Source organism: Ctenopharyngodon idella, chromosome 23 (assembly GCF_019924925.1).
Source record: "Ctenopharyngodon idella isolate HZGC_01 chromosome 23, HZGC01, whole genome shotgun sequence".
In the NCBI taxonomy this organism is placed as follows: domain Eukaryota; kingdom Metazoa; phylum Chordata; class Actinopteri; order Cypriniformes; family Xenocyprididae; genus Ctenopharyngodon; species Ctenopharyngodon idella.
In genome coordinates, this window is record NC_067242.1 from 16,079,878 (window position 1) to 16,096,624 (window position 16,747).

Consider the following 16,747-nt stretch of genomic DNA (forward strand, 5'->3'; position numbering starts at 1 on the left):
CTGCCTTCTAGTGACAGCTCATGTGAACTACCATATAGACATAAGCACAAAATCATCTGTTTTGCAAGTAAATATTTAAATATATTTTTGATTCATGTGAAAATAGTTTACTTAAGATCAATCTTCTACCATTTTGCATTGAATTAAATTACATGGTGTATAATCACATAGAGATCAGAATAACTATACTAATAATGTACATTTTTGTTCATGTTTTAATCCACCTGTTAAATTATTATTGCATAATAACTTTTACCACCTTTCTAGGTTCTCGAAACTGCACCTGCAGGTAAGAGCAGTTATGTGGACCAAAGAACAATAGGACATTTGGCAAATAAAATGAAAAAATTTAACATTCCTAGAATCACAGTCAAGTAACAGACTGGACATGAAATGACTTAGATTGAAGATCAGGCTGTTCTACCAAAGTGAGCAATTCAACATAAGGCCAGCTGCAAAACTGATAAGAAGTATAGTTATTTTGCTGAAATTGCAGGCATTTTCTAGACAGCATTTTCTCTTCTTTCTGTACTTTGCTGATTTTAGGCTGTATGACTGAGCAGCTAAAGGAGAAAAGGCCAATATAATATCACGTCTGGATCTTGCTATAATCCATGACATCTTTTTTGTGGTTGGATGAAAGTTAGGAACTTTGGAGCAAGTTTTGTGGCCACTTTCTGCACTTAAAAATAAAGGTTCTGATCCATAGCAAAGTCATGAGACCCTAATATCAGTAGAGGCCTTTGCTGTTTCACCCATTTCACTTCAAACAGCCCTCACAACACAGAAGGGGCATCCGCTTGCACTCGAAAAAGAGCCCTACCCCCTGCCATCACGCAAATTAACAGGGGCTAGGGGCAGAAATGTCCCCAAAATTAATTAAAATGCCCCCAAAATTCAAGATATATGGGGCAAAAATGTCCTTGTATGAGTTCTCATTTTTAATATTTATAACAGGATAGAGTGCTGATTTTCTGAATACCAGCACAATTGCAAATGTGATAGCCTATTGATTTCATACAACAGTTCAATAAACAAGTTAACATTAGGTGACTTTCATTTTAGACTTAAACATTTTTGCTCTTTTTCACAAATGAGAACAGTTCCAAACAAATCCACAGAGCCACTGCGCGTCACCGAGCAAAAGTGATGTTTCGCTAACTGAATGAATCGTTTGACTAAATGGGGGCATCCGAATTGCAGAACTTTTTATCATCTTTCTGGAAAAAAAAAAATACCATCTTCAGGACAGATTTAAAACATAATGGCTTTGCTTTTAGACTTACCCCCGGTTTCACAGACAAGGCTTAATCTAGTCCTAGACTAAAATGCATGTTTGAGCTGTTTTAACTGAAAGCAACTTGCACTGACATATCTTAAAATATGCCAGAGCCATTGATTTGTCTCAAGATGCACATCAGTAATATTTTTTCCTAGTGTACATTTATAAAAGCTACTTAAATATCCTAATTGAACTAAGGCCTAATCCTGGTTTAGGCTAAGCCCTGTCTGTGAAACCAGGCCTAATTAATGAAATTTTAATACGCTTTTACATTCTTGACTGTACTGTAAGCTTGTAAGTTAAATACAGAAATAACTAAAAGTATGATACCATATATATATAAAAACTCTACAGCACTGTAACACTTTTATTAAATAAAAGTCAATGAACTGAAGGAACAGAATTATACTGAATTACTCTCAGAAAGAAAGAAGAAAAAAAAAAAAAAAAAAAAGATACAAAAGCTGTCACTGGGACACTAAACTTTCAAAAGGTAGATCTTTAACTTACCAACCTCTGGTGCATATTAGTATCTTAAAGGTACATATTGGTACCTTTTGAAAGGGTACCACCCCAGTGACAGCTTTTGTACCTTTTTTTTGTGTGTATGGTATGTCACTATCAATTTGCATCTTCTCAACAATAGATTCACCCTCATAATATATGAAAAATACAATTAAAAGGAAAAAAAATGGTTAAAGAAAGCATTACAAACAAGATTTATGTGTACAAAGGTCTTTATTTTGGTCAGCAGACTTATGCCATGAACTCGTAGGGGATGGGCTCTAGGACCTGAGGCTCGTTGTTCTTGGTGCTGACAAAGTGTGCTGGCCGTGGAGCAGCAGGCTGAAAACAAGATAAAGACACAAAGAACATCAGCCAGAGCTGTTACAATGGCGTTATACATTTGTGATTTTAGCTTATGTAAATTTAAATAATGGCATTTTAATTTTACTTCAAATAACCAACTGCAACATCCAAACATGAAACCTAATGTTTACATCAGGGAGTTTCATGAAATGCATAGTTTCACTGTGTACATTTATCCATTTAAAAGTCAAAAGATTCCATTTCCAAGACAGCAATTAAAATAAACACCAAGTTATCTCATACCTGGCGTTTAAGCTCAATCCAGGTGCCCTGCTTCTTGGCCTCCAATTTCTTCTTCTCGTTCTCCTTAACGCGCTGCAGGAAGCTGTCTCTGCTCTTTGAGTGCTTAATGTGCTCGATACGCACATTAATTCTCTTAGCCAGGATCTTGCCCCTAGAAGTAAAAGCAATAATTGGGCACTTAAACAACAAGAATTGTTGTGCATTTACAAGCTTTATCAAAGAAAGGCATGTTTCCATATTGACAATCTGGCAAAGGCATTAATGTGCCAGTCCAGGGTGCATATGGATGACTGCTCTTCCCCACATGAATGGCCACACAGGACACTGGACGGCCCTTATGGCAAAGTGAATCTGGGGCATTACACATTAAAAACCTTCATTGATATGGATAAGTTCAAGACTCGTTTGCTCAATATTTTGAGAACACTACTGGAGTATTGTGTGAGAGGGAGATATACATATATACACATATATATACACATATATATATATATATATGGAGAGAGAGAGAGAAATAAAACAAGTGAATGGCTGCTGCTCACACAGTGATCGTGACGTTAAAAATATAATTTTTCCTTTTACTATCAATCATTTCTGGTTTACTGTCATACAAGCATTCAACAAGCATAAAGTCCATGTGAGAAGTAATGTGGAAGCACAGAGGACCGTTATTTCGCGTGCAAGCTTCACAACACCCCTCTCGTGAACACTCGTACTACAGTAGACTGGAGGCAATAATTGATTGTATTTCTTTTACACTTCATATTTTTAACTTTAACTCATTTCACTTCAGAAGGCATTGGTTCATCCACTGGAGTTGTAAGGATCACCGCCACGACCGCTATGTGTGGTCATCAAATGAGAGGCACCCATTCACTAGCATTATATGGACTCACAGATTTTCACTATTTTCCTAAAAATCTTTGTGTTTATCTGAAGAAACAAAGTCATTTACATTGAGAATGGTGAGTAAATCAGAAATTTTTGGATAAACTATCCCTTTAACATGATGCAAAAGTGGCATCAAAAGCATTACCTGTAGAAACACTAACCAGGTGGTTTCTGTACCTGTCTGACTGATGTAACTTGTAAACTAACTTGACATCTAAATACGTCATGTTCATGGCGGTACTTACTTGACTTGCTTGTTGACAATGATGCCTACAGCATGCTGTGTAACATTATAAACACGTCCTGTTTTGCCATGGTAGCATTTATGAGGCATGCCCTTCTGGATGGTTCCTGTGCCCTGGATAAAAAGATGGTTTTCTTATCAATTGTCTTAAATCTTGACAGCAAAAAAGTACATTAAAACATCTTTAATTTAATAAAACTTACCTTGATGTCTACAATATCACCCTTTTTGTAGATGCGCATGTAGGTGGACAGAGGGATTGGACCTGTTGTGGAATAAAAGCAATGTCAGGTCTAAAAAGTTTTATAACAACAGGTTTGAATGATAAAGTAAAGTAAAAACTAAATATAGCGTGATTCAAGTGAACTCACCATGCTTGCGGAAGGGCCTGGCAAACATATACCTGGTCCCCCTCCTCTTGCCTCTGGTGTTTGTCATGATGCCTGATTACTGGGTTCAAAAGAGGTAAAAATAAAGTTTAAAAAAAATTAGTTAAACACTCTCTCGTTGTATTAGGCTAAATACCTACAACTACAATACTAGAGAATAATATCACACTTGGTTTGCAGCCTTTGGTCATCACTGACTGTACAATATAATTGAATGTAAAATGCTGGCATGTATATATATATATATATATATATATATATATATATATATATATATATATATATATAGCTTTAACAATGCATTTATTCTAATAACGATGAACAAATCATTAAAGGCAGTTAAATTATGACTATGAACACATTAAGACAGTCTTTTTGACATTAGATTGTTACAGTTCTAGGTAACTTCAGTTCATGACCAAAAAATACATAGACAATTAGGAACCAAAGAAAAGTGACATCTTTCAATTGTCGTAAATATTACTACATGTTCGTAATACACAATAGTACGTGAATATATATATCAATCCGAAATATTTCTACAGGTCTTTATTTTTATATCCATAACTCTCGCATAGCCTGTACACGCATGGCCCACATGGAACGGACACGCTCCAGCTTGACTCTTTATTTTCCTATTTACGGCATCCAACAACGTACATGCGGACTTAATTTCGATGCCATGCAAGGTAAGGTATTTTTTAGGCGCTTTGTATTGCACTTCTGCTCAGTGAGAGCTATATAATTAAGGATTTAATACATAATGTCTGGAGCACATCTTACCCCCGGTTGCTCGCAAGATGGCGGGTACGGCGGAAAGAGAATGATAGGGTCCTGTGGTTCTTCCTTCAAAGCACGAATAGGAAGACTACTCATTTGCCTGAGTAAAAGTATCTGAGCTGTTGCTCCATGGGCAGTGATGTCATCGCCATATAAAAACAATTCAGGATTTTTATTTCATTATTTTTAATTATTTTAACCTTCCTGTGAGACCATCAATCAAAGAATCGCGTGGATTTATTTATTTATTTTTTTAAATGAGAAGCTTTAACCGGGTTACGTTCATTTCTTTTTTTAAATAAAAATTTAATAAAGTAAGTTATGCCTTACATAAAAATCACACAAACACACAACCATTTAATTTCAATATTTCAAATAAGAAGCCTTAACCGGGTTAGTTATAAATTTTTTATTAATTAATTATTTTTTTTTATTTGTAATTAAAAAATGCAACGAATTAAACTAAATCCTGACATAAATTACCATTAAAAAAACACCAACAGTTGTCAAGCTCTGTAAGTGTAGATTTACTTGTTTTCATTTAAAAAAGCGTTGGGTTAAAAAACTGGGTTAAGTTCATGAATTTTTCTATTTTTAATTAAATATGTAATAAATTAAATAAATCCTGACCTTTTTTCGAAAATCGCAGCACAAGCTCTCTGCTGAATTGTATATACTCTCAAATAAACATAACATAATGTTTATAAATGTCTTTATGTGTTCATTAATGTTTTATTTAATTTTCTATTGTATATTGCACTTATTATTTTATTAAAATTACTGACATGTATTATTTAATTTTAGATTTTATTATATTTGTATTGTGTGTGTACTAATGCCTTAGCTATATTAAAATGATTTGAATAATATACTTCATCAGTCGCTGCTGGGGCACTAAGACCCCGCGAAATTCCCTCTGGCAGGAACGCAGTCTGTCCTCACGGGGACTCCTTTTCGCCTCCGCGCGGTGATTGGGTGGAAGATGGCGCTGGGCGAATGGAAATCCTAATGACAGTTTCCAAATTTGCCTCTTTTTGTACCATGGTGAGTAAATATCACTTCAGTCACGGATAATTGGACATCAGTACACGCATGATATTGTAATGGGTCGCGTGCTGCATTAGTTCAGTGAATCTGAGTCCTTGGGTTGCCAGTTTTCCTCTGCTGCAGTTGCGAGCTGTCTTTTTCCGTCTGTGTGCCTGCTATGAAATTTGCCTTGGGCCTAAATTATTACTGTTATTGGGTAGATATGCGAAACGACCGTATTGTCTTCGTAACATAACGCTAAGCTTTTAAATTCGCCCGTCCTTACAGGATTTGCTGAAGGCAGCAAAGCAGAGATCTGCTAACTGCTGAGCTGAAGTGTCATTCAGTACGGGTTATGATCGCGAGATGTGCTTAATAAGCGCGAGACAGTGACATCTAAATAATCTCCGATTGTTATTTATGTGTAATAAAAGAGTACAAGCATTCAGGCAAGCATTGTGTTGCAAACGTGAGCATCATGATGATGTAAAATGCGTTCAGTGTACCTGTGCTTCAGTGCTAAGCTGTTGCCAGTGCGGTCACATCGTGATTTCACGGTCCCATCCCCTCTCTGCTTCTCCGTACCCAGTATGTGCCTCCATATCTTATTTGCTTTATCTGCGTTTTGATTGTTAATTCCATTTTTTCCATGGCAGTTGAAGTTTTTAAATGTAAAAATGACGGCAGTGAAATGCTAATGGCTGCTAGTGTAATTTTTCCCTTTGAAATGTGCCGTATATATATTTTTTAATAGGGTTGTTTTTATGTTCACATTTACGTGTTTTTTTGTTTTGTTTTGTGGTATTGCAATTTAAAACATTAATTCTTAATCAATGGATGTTGTAATCAGATCAAAAGTGTCTCACTTGTATCAAACGTCTTCTGAAATTTACCATGGTAAATATAGTTTCCGCCATAATATCAGTTACTGCAGTTATAGTTAATACTGCTAAACCACAATAGGTTAATAGTATGTCCTTCTAAAAATTGCTCATTTGTTTGTCGTTTTATTTATTTATTTATTTATTTATTTTAAAGAAAGTGGTGTGTAATACAAACTTACCATAGTTTTGTATGTATGTGGTAGAACTGTATGTGGTAGAAACTGTGGTCATTTTTGTAAGGGATTCTCTATCCAATGGTAAGCTGGTGTAAAATCCTGAACAACTGTTCACCTGTTCCGTTTCAGGGCGCCAATGCCTCCGCTTTGGAGAAAGAGATTGGCTCGGAGCAGTTCCCTGTCAACGAGCATTACTTCGGATTGGTTAACGTAAGCAAAAGCGTTCCCTGCTGTCTACCATTGTCTCCTCCATGTTTATTGTCATGCTCTGGAATCAGTGTGTGTGTTCTGTGTGTTTCGATCCACAGTTTGGAAACACCTGCTACTGTAACTCTGTGCTCCAGGCTCTGTACTTCTGCCGGCCGTTCCGGGAGAAGATCCTCGCGTACAGGAGCCAGCCGCGCCGCAAGGAGAACCTGCTCACCTGCCTGGCCGACCTGTTCCACAGTATAGCCAACCAGAAGAGGAAAGTTGGCGTGATACCCCCGAAAAAGTTCATTACTCGACTACGAAAAGAGAATGGTAAGACGAGCAGGAAGGGATTGTATTAAAATTCAGTTTAATGTTCTCAGTTACTTCTCGGCTTCAGTATGGGTGCTACTTCTAGGTCAGAAAAATTGAAGAGGTACAGCACAAGACGTTGTTCTTACAATGCATTCAAGTCTAAGCCAGCTAAACCAGCAGAACAATGAATTTTTTTCCTGTTGTACGAGTACAGCTGCATCACCTTTAACCTAATATATATATAACATATATATTATGTAATGTACACATTTGTTGCATGGTATCTAACAAATAAATAATTAATCTGCATATAGCAAACCATCTATTAACTTTAAAATAGTTATATGCTCTGTCATAAACAAAACGGTAACAATTTACAATAAGGTCCCATTAGTTAAGGCACAATATGTAATATTTTTGGATTAAAATATCCAAAAACCACTAGAACAATGTTATATATTTTGTTGACTTGTGTACTTATATTATCCCAAATGTTTCCAAGAATGTTTAAATCCAGAGAAATAAGCAATTTTCACCAGGACACGGACCATGTCGGTGCGTCGCCTATCAATGACATCATACCCGCGTTACCCTCGATTTCTGGTTTTATTTTGTAGAAACCATGGAAACGCCAAAGATGCTTTAATATATTATATGTTTTATTAGACAAGGGAACAACTGTTTGGATACTTTTATAGACAGAAAACTAATTATTGTTATATCGCTAAACACATTCAGTCTTATTGTTTGAATCTCGTTTTCTTGATTTTCCGCGAGTACCATGTTTTTATCATGCCTCAGAGACAACACTGTTTTGTCAAGTGTCTGACATAGCATAGCATAATCAAATTCAGCTTTATTTTTAGTAATAGTAATACAGCATTTTCTCCATCATACAGTATGTTTTTAAATTAATCGCATGCCATTTAACTACACAAGCCATCCAGCATTTATTAATATGATATTCTAATATCGATCTAGCTTACTGCAGTGTGCAACAAGTGTCTCATAGCAGCCGCAGAGCGAACGCACAGAGTAACGTCATAACATCCTTTTCAACACACTCAAATGTATCTAATATGATAAAACAGCGCTGCTTTACCCCACATATGCTTGACTGGAATAAGCGGAAGCAACGACTGCGGCATAATAAAAGTTCCGCTGCTTTCTTGTGTCGCGCTCGTCTTTCATTAGCAATCTCATCCATGAGCATGATTTCTGCCTGAGTCCCTTCCTGATTCTTTTCCACCAGCTGTGAGGTGAAGACGACATCTCACATGATTCCAGGCTCAATCTCTGTGTCATCAAGCTATGCCTTTGTTTTGAATAGGAGACCTCTAGTGGCAAAAAACAACATATTGTGCCTTTAATATTAGCTAATGCATTAACTAACATGAAGCAATTTATTTGTTACATTATTTATTAACCTTTGTTAAAGGGTTAGTTCACCCAAAAATGAAAATTATCCCATAATTTACTCACCCTCATGCCATGCTAGGTGTATATGACTCTCTTCTTTCAGCCAAACACAATCAGAGTGAAAGTGTTTTAAAAAGTAATTCCAAGCTTTATAATGGGAGTGAATGGTATCCTAGATTTTGAAGCCCAAAAAAGCACATCCATCCATCATAAAAGTAATCCATATGGCTCCAAGAGGTTAATAAAGACCTTCTGAAGTGAAGCGATGTGTTTTTGCAAGAAAAATATCTGTATTTATAACTTTATAAACTGTAATCACTAGCGTCCAGTAATGGCCGTCCGCACGTTCGCGAGAGAGTCGAGTTCCAGCAGAAGGGTGCCCTTTGACCCGACGTATGATGTAGGATGTATGACGTAGGCGTAGCGTGAGAATAGGATAGAGCAAAACAAAATGCCGGTCACGAATTAGAAGTCTAAAACGAGAAGTTTTAAAGAAAAATGTCAGAGGATTTCGATATAAGAGGAGCTACGTCATACGTCGGGTAACTAAATAATAAACTAGTCTGGTAAATGTTTAATAAAGTATTTTTCATTGTTAATTCATTTTAACTAATGTTAACAAATGGAACATTATTGTAAGTGTTACCACGAAACTTTAATTTTTTGAAATAGATGGTTTTACGATGATATTGCTATTTACGTGCATGTAACATAATATGATATTTCTGACTTGAAGTTTTGAAGCCCACAATAATCTAGATGAAGCAAGTGAAATTAGAAATGTACATTTTAAGTGGTTTTTATTGGCCAGAAAAACACATTTGATTCCTAAGACACGATTCCTTGTGCTATTTTATGCAGTGTTCTTTCTCCCTGTCACCCCGCAGAACTGTTTGATAACTACATGCAACAAGATGCACATGAGTTTCTCAACTACCTGCTGAACACTATAGCAGACCTGCTACAAGAAGAGCGCAAGCAAGACAAACAGAATGGCAAACTGGCCAATGGCACACTTGACTCCCAGAACAATAACAGCACCCCGCCCTCCTCAACCTGGGTTCATGAGATCTTCCAGGGCACGTTGACAAATGAGACACGATGCCTCACCTGCGAGACGGTAACTGCACCTCACGTAACTTAACCAGATACCGTCCAATAAGACCGTATCCTGATGATTCTGCTGACTGTGATTGGCTGTGCTTTTATCTGATATGGTTTTTTGTACTTTGCTCTTTCACAGATAAGCAGTAAAGATGAGGATTTCTTGGATTTGTCAGTGGACGTGGAGCAGAACACTTCGATCACACACTGTCTCAGGTCTGAAAGCACACTCACACTTAAACCCAATGCAGACATAAATATGTGTCCATTTTAACAAGCCATTCTTTTTCTTACTGGCCCCATATAGAGGTTTCAGTAATACAGAGACCTTGTGCAGTGAGTATAAATATTACTGTGAGGAATGCAGAAGTAAACAGGAGGCACACAAAAGGTGAGCACGCATTCATTCCTGTCAGCTGCTTCCTGATATATATATATAAAACAGTCAAACCAAAATTTATTCAGACACCTTGAACATTTAATTCATTATTACGGTTTATTCACTATAGTTTAAAAAAAATGGTAATAAAATATGACAAGATCTCAGAGTTAAACTGTGTCAGGAAAAAATAATCTTAATTATGTCAGATAACACTTAAGCAAAACATGGTCAGGTCAAAGTGTCTGAATAATTTTTAGTTCCAAATTTTTATCAATTTTACTGGTAGTCCACTGTGTGAAGAATTTTTGGATATAATATGTCACAGTTTACTTTATTTTGCTATCCTCAATTACATAAATAAACTATAGTGTCCTGCACCCACTAGTAAAAATATATCAAAAATATCAAAAATGTCTGAATAATTTTTGGTTTGACTGTATATATACTGAATATACTCAATACATGAATATGTCTGTGTTTGACTCTAGAATGCGGGTTAAGAAACTTCCCATGATCCTCGCCTTGCACTTGAAGAGATTTAAATACATGGAGCAGCTGCAGCGCTACACTAAGCTAAGCTACCGTGTGGTCTTCCCTCTGGAGCTCCGCCTCTTTAACACCTCTGGCGATGCCACCAATCCCGAGAGGCTTTACGACCTGGTCGCTGTGGTGGTGCATTGTGGCAGGTGAGGTGGTACAGATTTTGATGGTAACCAGGAAGCTAGAATGGACTTTCAGACCTTTTATAAATGCGCTTTTCTTCCTCTTATGTTGAACGATTTCACAATACTTGCTTGTGTGAACAGAATCTCTTCATGGAAGCTTTTTGAAATTTGTCCTTGCAAAAAAGAAGAAGTGTCTTGATTTGCTTCCTTGAGTAGCTTATTTGTATGTATGTGTGCTTTTACAGCGGTCCAAACCGAGGACACTACATCGCAATTGTAAAGAGTCATGATTTCTGGCTACTGTTCGATGATGACATCGTAGAGGTAAGCTGCCATCTGTCATGTATAAAAGCCTCAGTCATTCACTGAGATTTAGGGTTCTCACAGTTATGGAAAACCTGTAAATATTAGGGAATTTTAAAATGGTGATTTGCAGGACTGGCAAATTAAAATATATTTAAAATCTTAAGTTATTGGATGAATAAAATAATAAATAAACAAATTAAAAATAGTTAAAAAAAAATGTTTTTATAGTGACTATATGATAAATACATGTGGAAAAATACATGAAATAAATGTTTAGTTTAATCTTTAAAAATAAATAAATAAAAAATAATGTTAAGTAAATCAAATCATATAAATATTTTATAGTGAATATATATGTGTGTGTGTATATATATATATATATATATATACGTGTATATATAAATGATATAAACATTGATGGTTATTTATTAAATTATAAAAATAATTGATTAAACAATAAAAACAAAGTTAGGTAAATGAAATGTTAAAAAGAGTTAAAAAGTTGATTAAATCAGCATTTTTATAGTGAATTTTATTCTGATTATGCTTGGCACTAAAATATTTCATAAGCTAGAAATTGCTCTCTGGGAGTGCAATCATAAAATCATAATTAATGTAAAAAATAAAGTTAAAGTCGATTAAATCAGCGTTTATTATAGTGAATTTTTTTCTGGTTATGCTTAACACTAAAATATTTCATAAGACCGAAGTTGCTCTCTGGGAGTGCAATCATAAAATCATAATTAATATTAAAAATAAAGGGGAAAAAAGTCGATTAAATTAGCATTTTTATAATCTTTTTTTTTTTTCTGGTTACGCTTGGCACTAAAATGTTTCATAAGACAGAAGTTGCTCTCTGGGAGTGCAATCATAAAATCATAATTAATATTAAAAATAAAGGGAAAAAAAGTTGATTAAATCAGCATTTTTATAATCTTTTTTTTTTTCTGGTTACGCTTGGCACTAAAATGTTTCATAAGACAGAAGTTGCTCTCTGGGAGTGCAGTCATAAAATCATAATTAATATTAAAAATAAAGGGAAAAAAAGTTGATTAAATCAGCATTTTTATAATCTTTTTTTTTTTCTGGTTACGCTTGGCACTAAAATGTTTCATAAGACAGAAGTTGCTCTCTGGGAGTGCAGTCATAAAATCAAAATTAACATAAAAAATCAAGTTAAAAAGTCAATTAAATCAGCATTTTTATACTGAATTTTTTCTCTGGTTATGCTTAGCACTAAAATGTTTCATAAGATAATAATTGCTCTCTGGGAGTGCAATCATAAAACCATAATTAATATAAAAAATAAAGTTAAAAAGTCAGTTAAATCAGCATTTTTATAGTGAATTTTTTTTTCTGGTTATGCTTAGCACTGAAATATTTCATAAGATAGTAATTGCTCTCTGGGAGTGCAATCTTTATAAAATCATTTAAATTATTATTTTGTTTATTTATTTATTTATTTATTTTTACAATTGTCATGAAAAAGTCCAATCCTGATGATTGTAAAATGATCTTTCTGCATTTGTTAAAAAATGTTTTGTTTCTCCCTTTAGAAAATCGATGCCCAGGCGATTGAAGAATTCTATGGATTAACCTCTGAAATTTCCAAGAACTCTGAGTCCGGGTACATCCTGTTTTACCAGTCCAGAGACTGAGAGAGGCCTGAGCGGCGTCCCCTTACGGACACCTGTGCAGCAGGCGTGCCTGTTTGCAGAAACCCTGCTCCATCCCACCTGTGCAGGTTCTCACTGCAGCGGCGCCTCACACACACACACACCCCACCCCACCCGTCCAAGCCCTCCCTCGCCAGTCTCCACGCAGCAGTAACGTTGGACGCGATGCAGTCGCAAGGCCTTTTGAACGTCGTTTGTCAGTTGTATTTACGTTTTAGGAGCGTTTCATCACTCGTGTTCAGTCCTTTACTGTGGAGAGAATGTGTTTAATGTAACAGACTGTATGATATGACGGGGATTTGCATTCAACTTTCATGCTGCGACCTTTTGATTCCTGTGGCTGTGAGGAGGCTGAAGACTTGTGCATGGGGAAAGCGGGTGTGTTTATTATAATGGCGGGGAGGGTCTAAACGCTCCGGATACGGGGCATTTCGGGTTATGTATTTCTACCTTGTACAGAGTGATATTTGTATAAATAATATGAGAATTATAATAATATTACTGATATAGCCAAAAAATGAGAATAGAACCATAAAAGATGTATAACACTATGGTGCACTTTTGATACAGTTTTGTAGATGTTGGAAGGTTAATGTGAGGGTTTGCTTGAGACGGCCTGTTGTGAAATTATCATTTTCTGTTTTAAAGAAAAAGAAATAAAAGTGTATACACCAAGATAGGATGTATGCATGCAAGCATGTAAATACCAGCTATCACCAGCCTACTGCGATTTGATTGGACGCCTGTACATACAACCAAGCCTTGCCCTGTGCTGATGACTCATTCTTGGTCACTGTGGCCCCTCAGTGGCCGGTCCAGATTACTGCAAGATGGAGAACTGCACAGCATCATTCCTTTTTCACCGATTGCTCTTCTCTCATTCTAGCTCGAAAGGTTGTGTGTTGTTTTGCAATGATTCGGTACATTTGCTATGCTTAAAAAAGGTTCATGCTTGATTCTTTCAAATAAGTATGAAGCATTACATATATTTATTAGCTCTTAAAGGGATAGTTCATCCAAAAATGAAAATTTTGCCATCATTTACTCACCCTCGTGTTGTTCCAAACCTGTATGAGATTCTTGAACACAAAATAAGATATTTTGAAGAATGTAACCTGACTGTTGATGGCACCCATTGACTTTCATAGTATTTTTTTTCCTACTATGGAAGTCAATGGGTGCCATCAAGTGTCTGGTTACCAACATTCTTCAAAATATCTTTTTATGAGTTCAACAGATTAAAGAAACTCGTACAGGTTTGGAACCACTTGAGGGTAAGTAATGACAGAATTTTCATTTTGGGGGGGTTAAAGGGTTAGTTCACCCAAAAATGAAATTTCTTTCATTAATTACTCACCCTCATGTCGTTCCAAACCCGTAAGACCTTCGTTCATCTTCGGAACACAAATTAAGATATTTTTAATGAAATCCGAGAGTTTTTTTTTTTTTTTTTAAATCTCCCATAGAAAGCAATGAAATTACCACATTCAAGGTCCAGAGAATTAGTAAATAAATCGTTAAAATAGTCAACATGACTACAGTGGTTCAACCTTAATGTTATGAAGCGACGAGAATACTTTTTGTGCGCAAAAACAAAACAAAAAAATAATGACTTTTTTTAAACAATTTTTCCTCTTCCCTGTCAGTCTCCTACGCAGTTGACACAGTGAACTCAGTGCAGAGCTTCCATGTTTACGTCAGAACACCAGCTCATTATTGGTGATCATATGAACAGTGTTGGCCAATACTGAGCCAGCGTTTGGACGTAAACACGGAAGCTCTGCACTGAGTTCACTGCGTCAACTGCGTAGGAGACTGACAGGGAAGAGGAAAAATTGTTTTGTTTTTGTGCACAAAAAGTATTCTTGTCTCTTCATAACATTAAGGTTGAACCACTGTAGTCACGTTGACTATTTTAATGATGTCTTTACTACTTCTCTGGACCTTGAATGTGGTAATTTCATTGGCTTTCTATGGGAGATAAAAAAAACCTCTCAGATTTAATCAAAAATATCTTAATTTGTGTTCTGAAGATGAACGAAGGTCTTATGGGTTTGGAACGACATGAGGGTGAGTAATAAATGACAGAAATTTCATTTTTGGGTGAACTAACCCTTTAACTATCAGCAATTCTCAAATCTGTCTCCTTTGAGGCCCATAACATGCCTAGTTTCAGTCTGTGAAGGATTTTATCAGGCATTGTCACTGACTATGCAGTTTAGTCTATGAGGAGGTGTGAGCCTGTCTGAAATAGAGCAGACTGAGAAAGAGGCATGGGGACGAAGGCTGCACGGGGTTAGAGAATGGAGGAGAGAGGGAAGATAGTGGGGGAAGTGGGTGACACAGATGAGCATGCTGTTAATAGCGCGCGCCGAGAATAGCTCTCACAGGGGAGCAACACAATGTGCATCTTTCCAGAAAGATGCAGTCTGAATGTCAGATGCTAGATAAATGGGTCTCATCCTACAGAGACACATTGCAATACCTGCTGGGTTGTTCGAAGTAGGTGGCTTTTCCATTTTGAAAGGATGATTTTTTTTAAGGCGAATTAAGAATTTAATATTCTTAATTCTCTAAATAGTGTTAATATATTGCATTTTGCCATCTCAAGCTAAATTCAAACATTGTTATACATGCGTTGGCATGTGTTGACATTCAAAAAAGGGTTGAGTTTTGCGCTTTTAGCCAATACAGGTGTTTTGCTAAAGGTCATTACGCTACAATGTGTTTAAAAGAAAGAGAATTTAATGCTAATATTTCTACAAATATATAGTTTTTAATAATTGATGTGCACTCCCCTACTGAGGAACCTAACAAAATGAGAAGACACTTAACCTTAAAAAGAAAAAAGATTTGAACTCTTAAAGGGGTTTTATTATTATTGTGGAATACTATTTTTGACAAAGTTATGATGCTAACAGGGTTGATGTAGGCCTATAACGCTGGACATTTTTTAATATAATATAAAATATACTACAAATAAAGTATTTTTAAATAAAATATTATGTCAATCTCTAGGTAAATAAGAGAATACAGGAGAATAAATGCAAAATACTACCTTTTATTTTATACATATGCAGTATCTCACAGAAGTGAGTACACCCCTCACATTTTTGTAAATATTTTATTATATCTTTTCATGTGACAACACTGAAGAAATGACACTTTGCTACAATGTAAAGTAGTGAGTGTACAGCTGGTATAACAGTGTAAATTTGCTGTCCCCTCAAAATAACTCAACACACAGCCATTAATGTCTAAACCGCTGGCCACAAAAGTGAGTACACCCCTAAGTGAAAATGTCCAAATTGGGCCCAAAGTGTCAATATTTTATGTGGCCACCATTATTTTCCAGCACTGCCTTAACCCTCTTGGGCATGGAGTTCACCAGAGCTTCACAGGTTAGTACTGGAGTCCTCTTCCACTCCTCCATGACGACATCACGGAGCTGGTGGATGTTAGAGACCTTGTGCTCCTCCACCTTCCGTTTGAGGATGCCCCACAGATGCTCAATAGGGTTTAGGTCTGGAGACATGCTTGGCCAGTCCAGTGGTCGTCTTGGAGGTGTGTTTGGGGTCGTTATCATGTTAAAATACTGCCCTGCAGCCCAGTCTCCGAAGGGAGGGGATCATGCTCTGCTACAATATGTCACAGTACATGTTGTCATTCATGATTCCCTCAATGAACTGTAGCTCCCCAGTGCCGGCAGCACTCATGCAGCCCCAGACCATGACACTCCCACCACAATGCTTGACTGTGGGCAAGACACACTTGTCTTTGTACTCCTCACCTGGTTGCCGCCACACACGCTTGACACCATCTGAACCAAATAAGTTTATCTTGGTCTCATCAGACAACACAACATGGTTCCAGTAATCCATGTCCTTAGTCTGCTTGTCTTCAGCA

At 36.4% G+C, this 16,747-nt stretch overlaps 2 protein-coding genes across 2 annotated transcripts; one reads left to right on the forward strand and one right to left on the reverse strand.

Moving 5' to 3' along the window:
- Positions 1-2,001: 2,001 nt before the first annotated feature.
- Positions 2,002-4,791, reverse strand: rpl21 (ribosomal protein L21). Its single transcript, XM_051882240.1, has 6 exons — positions 4,703-4,791; positions 3,902-3,980; positions 3,734-3,795; positions 3,532-3,644; positions 2,396-2,546; positions 2,002-2,128 (listed from the first exon to the last, which is right to left on the reverse strand). Exons 2-6 carry the CDS (start codon positions 3,966-3,968, stop codon positions 2,039-2,041), a joined length of 483 nt encoding a protein of 160 aa, XP_051738200.1. The 5' UTR covers positions 3,969-3,980; positions 4,703-4,791; the 3' UTR covers positions 2,002-2,038.
- A 795-nt stretch (positions 4,792-5,586) lies between these two features.
- Positions 5,587-13,554, forward strand: usp12a (ubiquitin specific peptidase 12a). Its single transcript, XM_051882235.1, has 9 exons — positions 5,587-5,743; positions 6,915-6,995; positions 7,094-7,307; positions 9,596-9,828; positions 9,952-10,028; positions 10,120-10,203; positions 10,683-10,880; positions 11,105-11,183; positions 12,722-13,554. The coding sequence occupies exons 1-9, from the start codon at positions 5,696-5,698 to the stop codon at positions 12,821-12,823; spliced, it is 1,116 nt and encodes a 371-aa protein (XP_051738195.1). The 5' UTR covers positions 5,587-5,695; the 3' UTR covers positions 12,824-13,554.
- Positions 13,555-16,747: the final 3,193 nt, after the last annotated feature.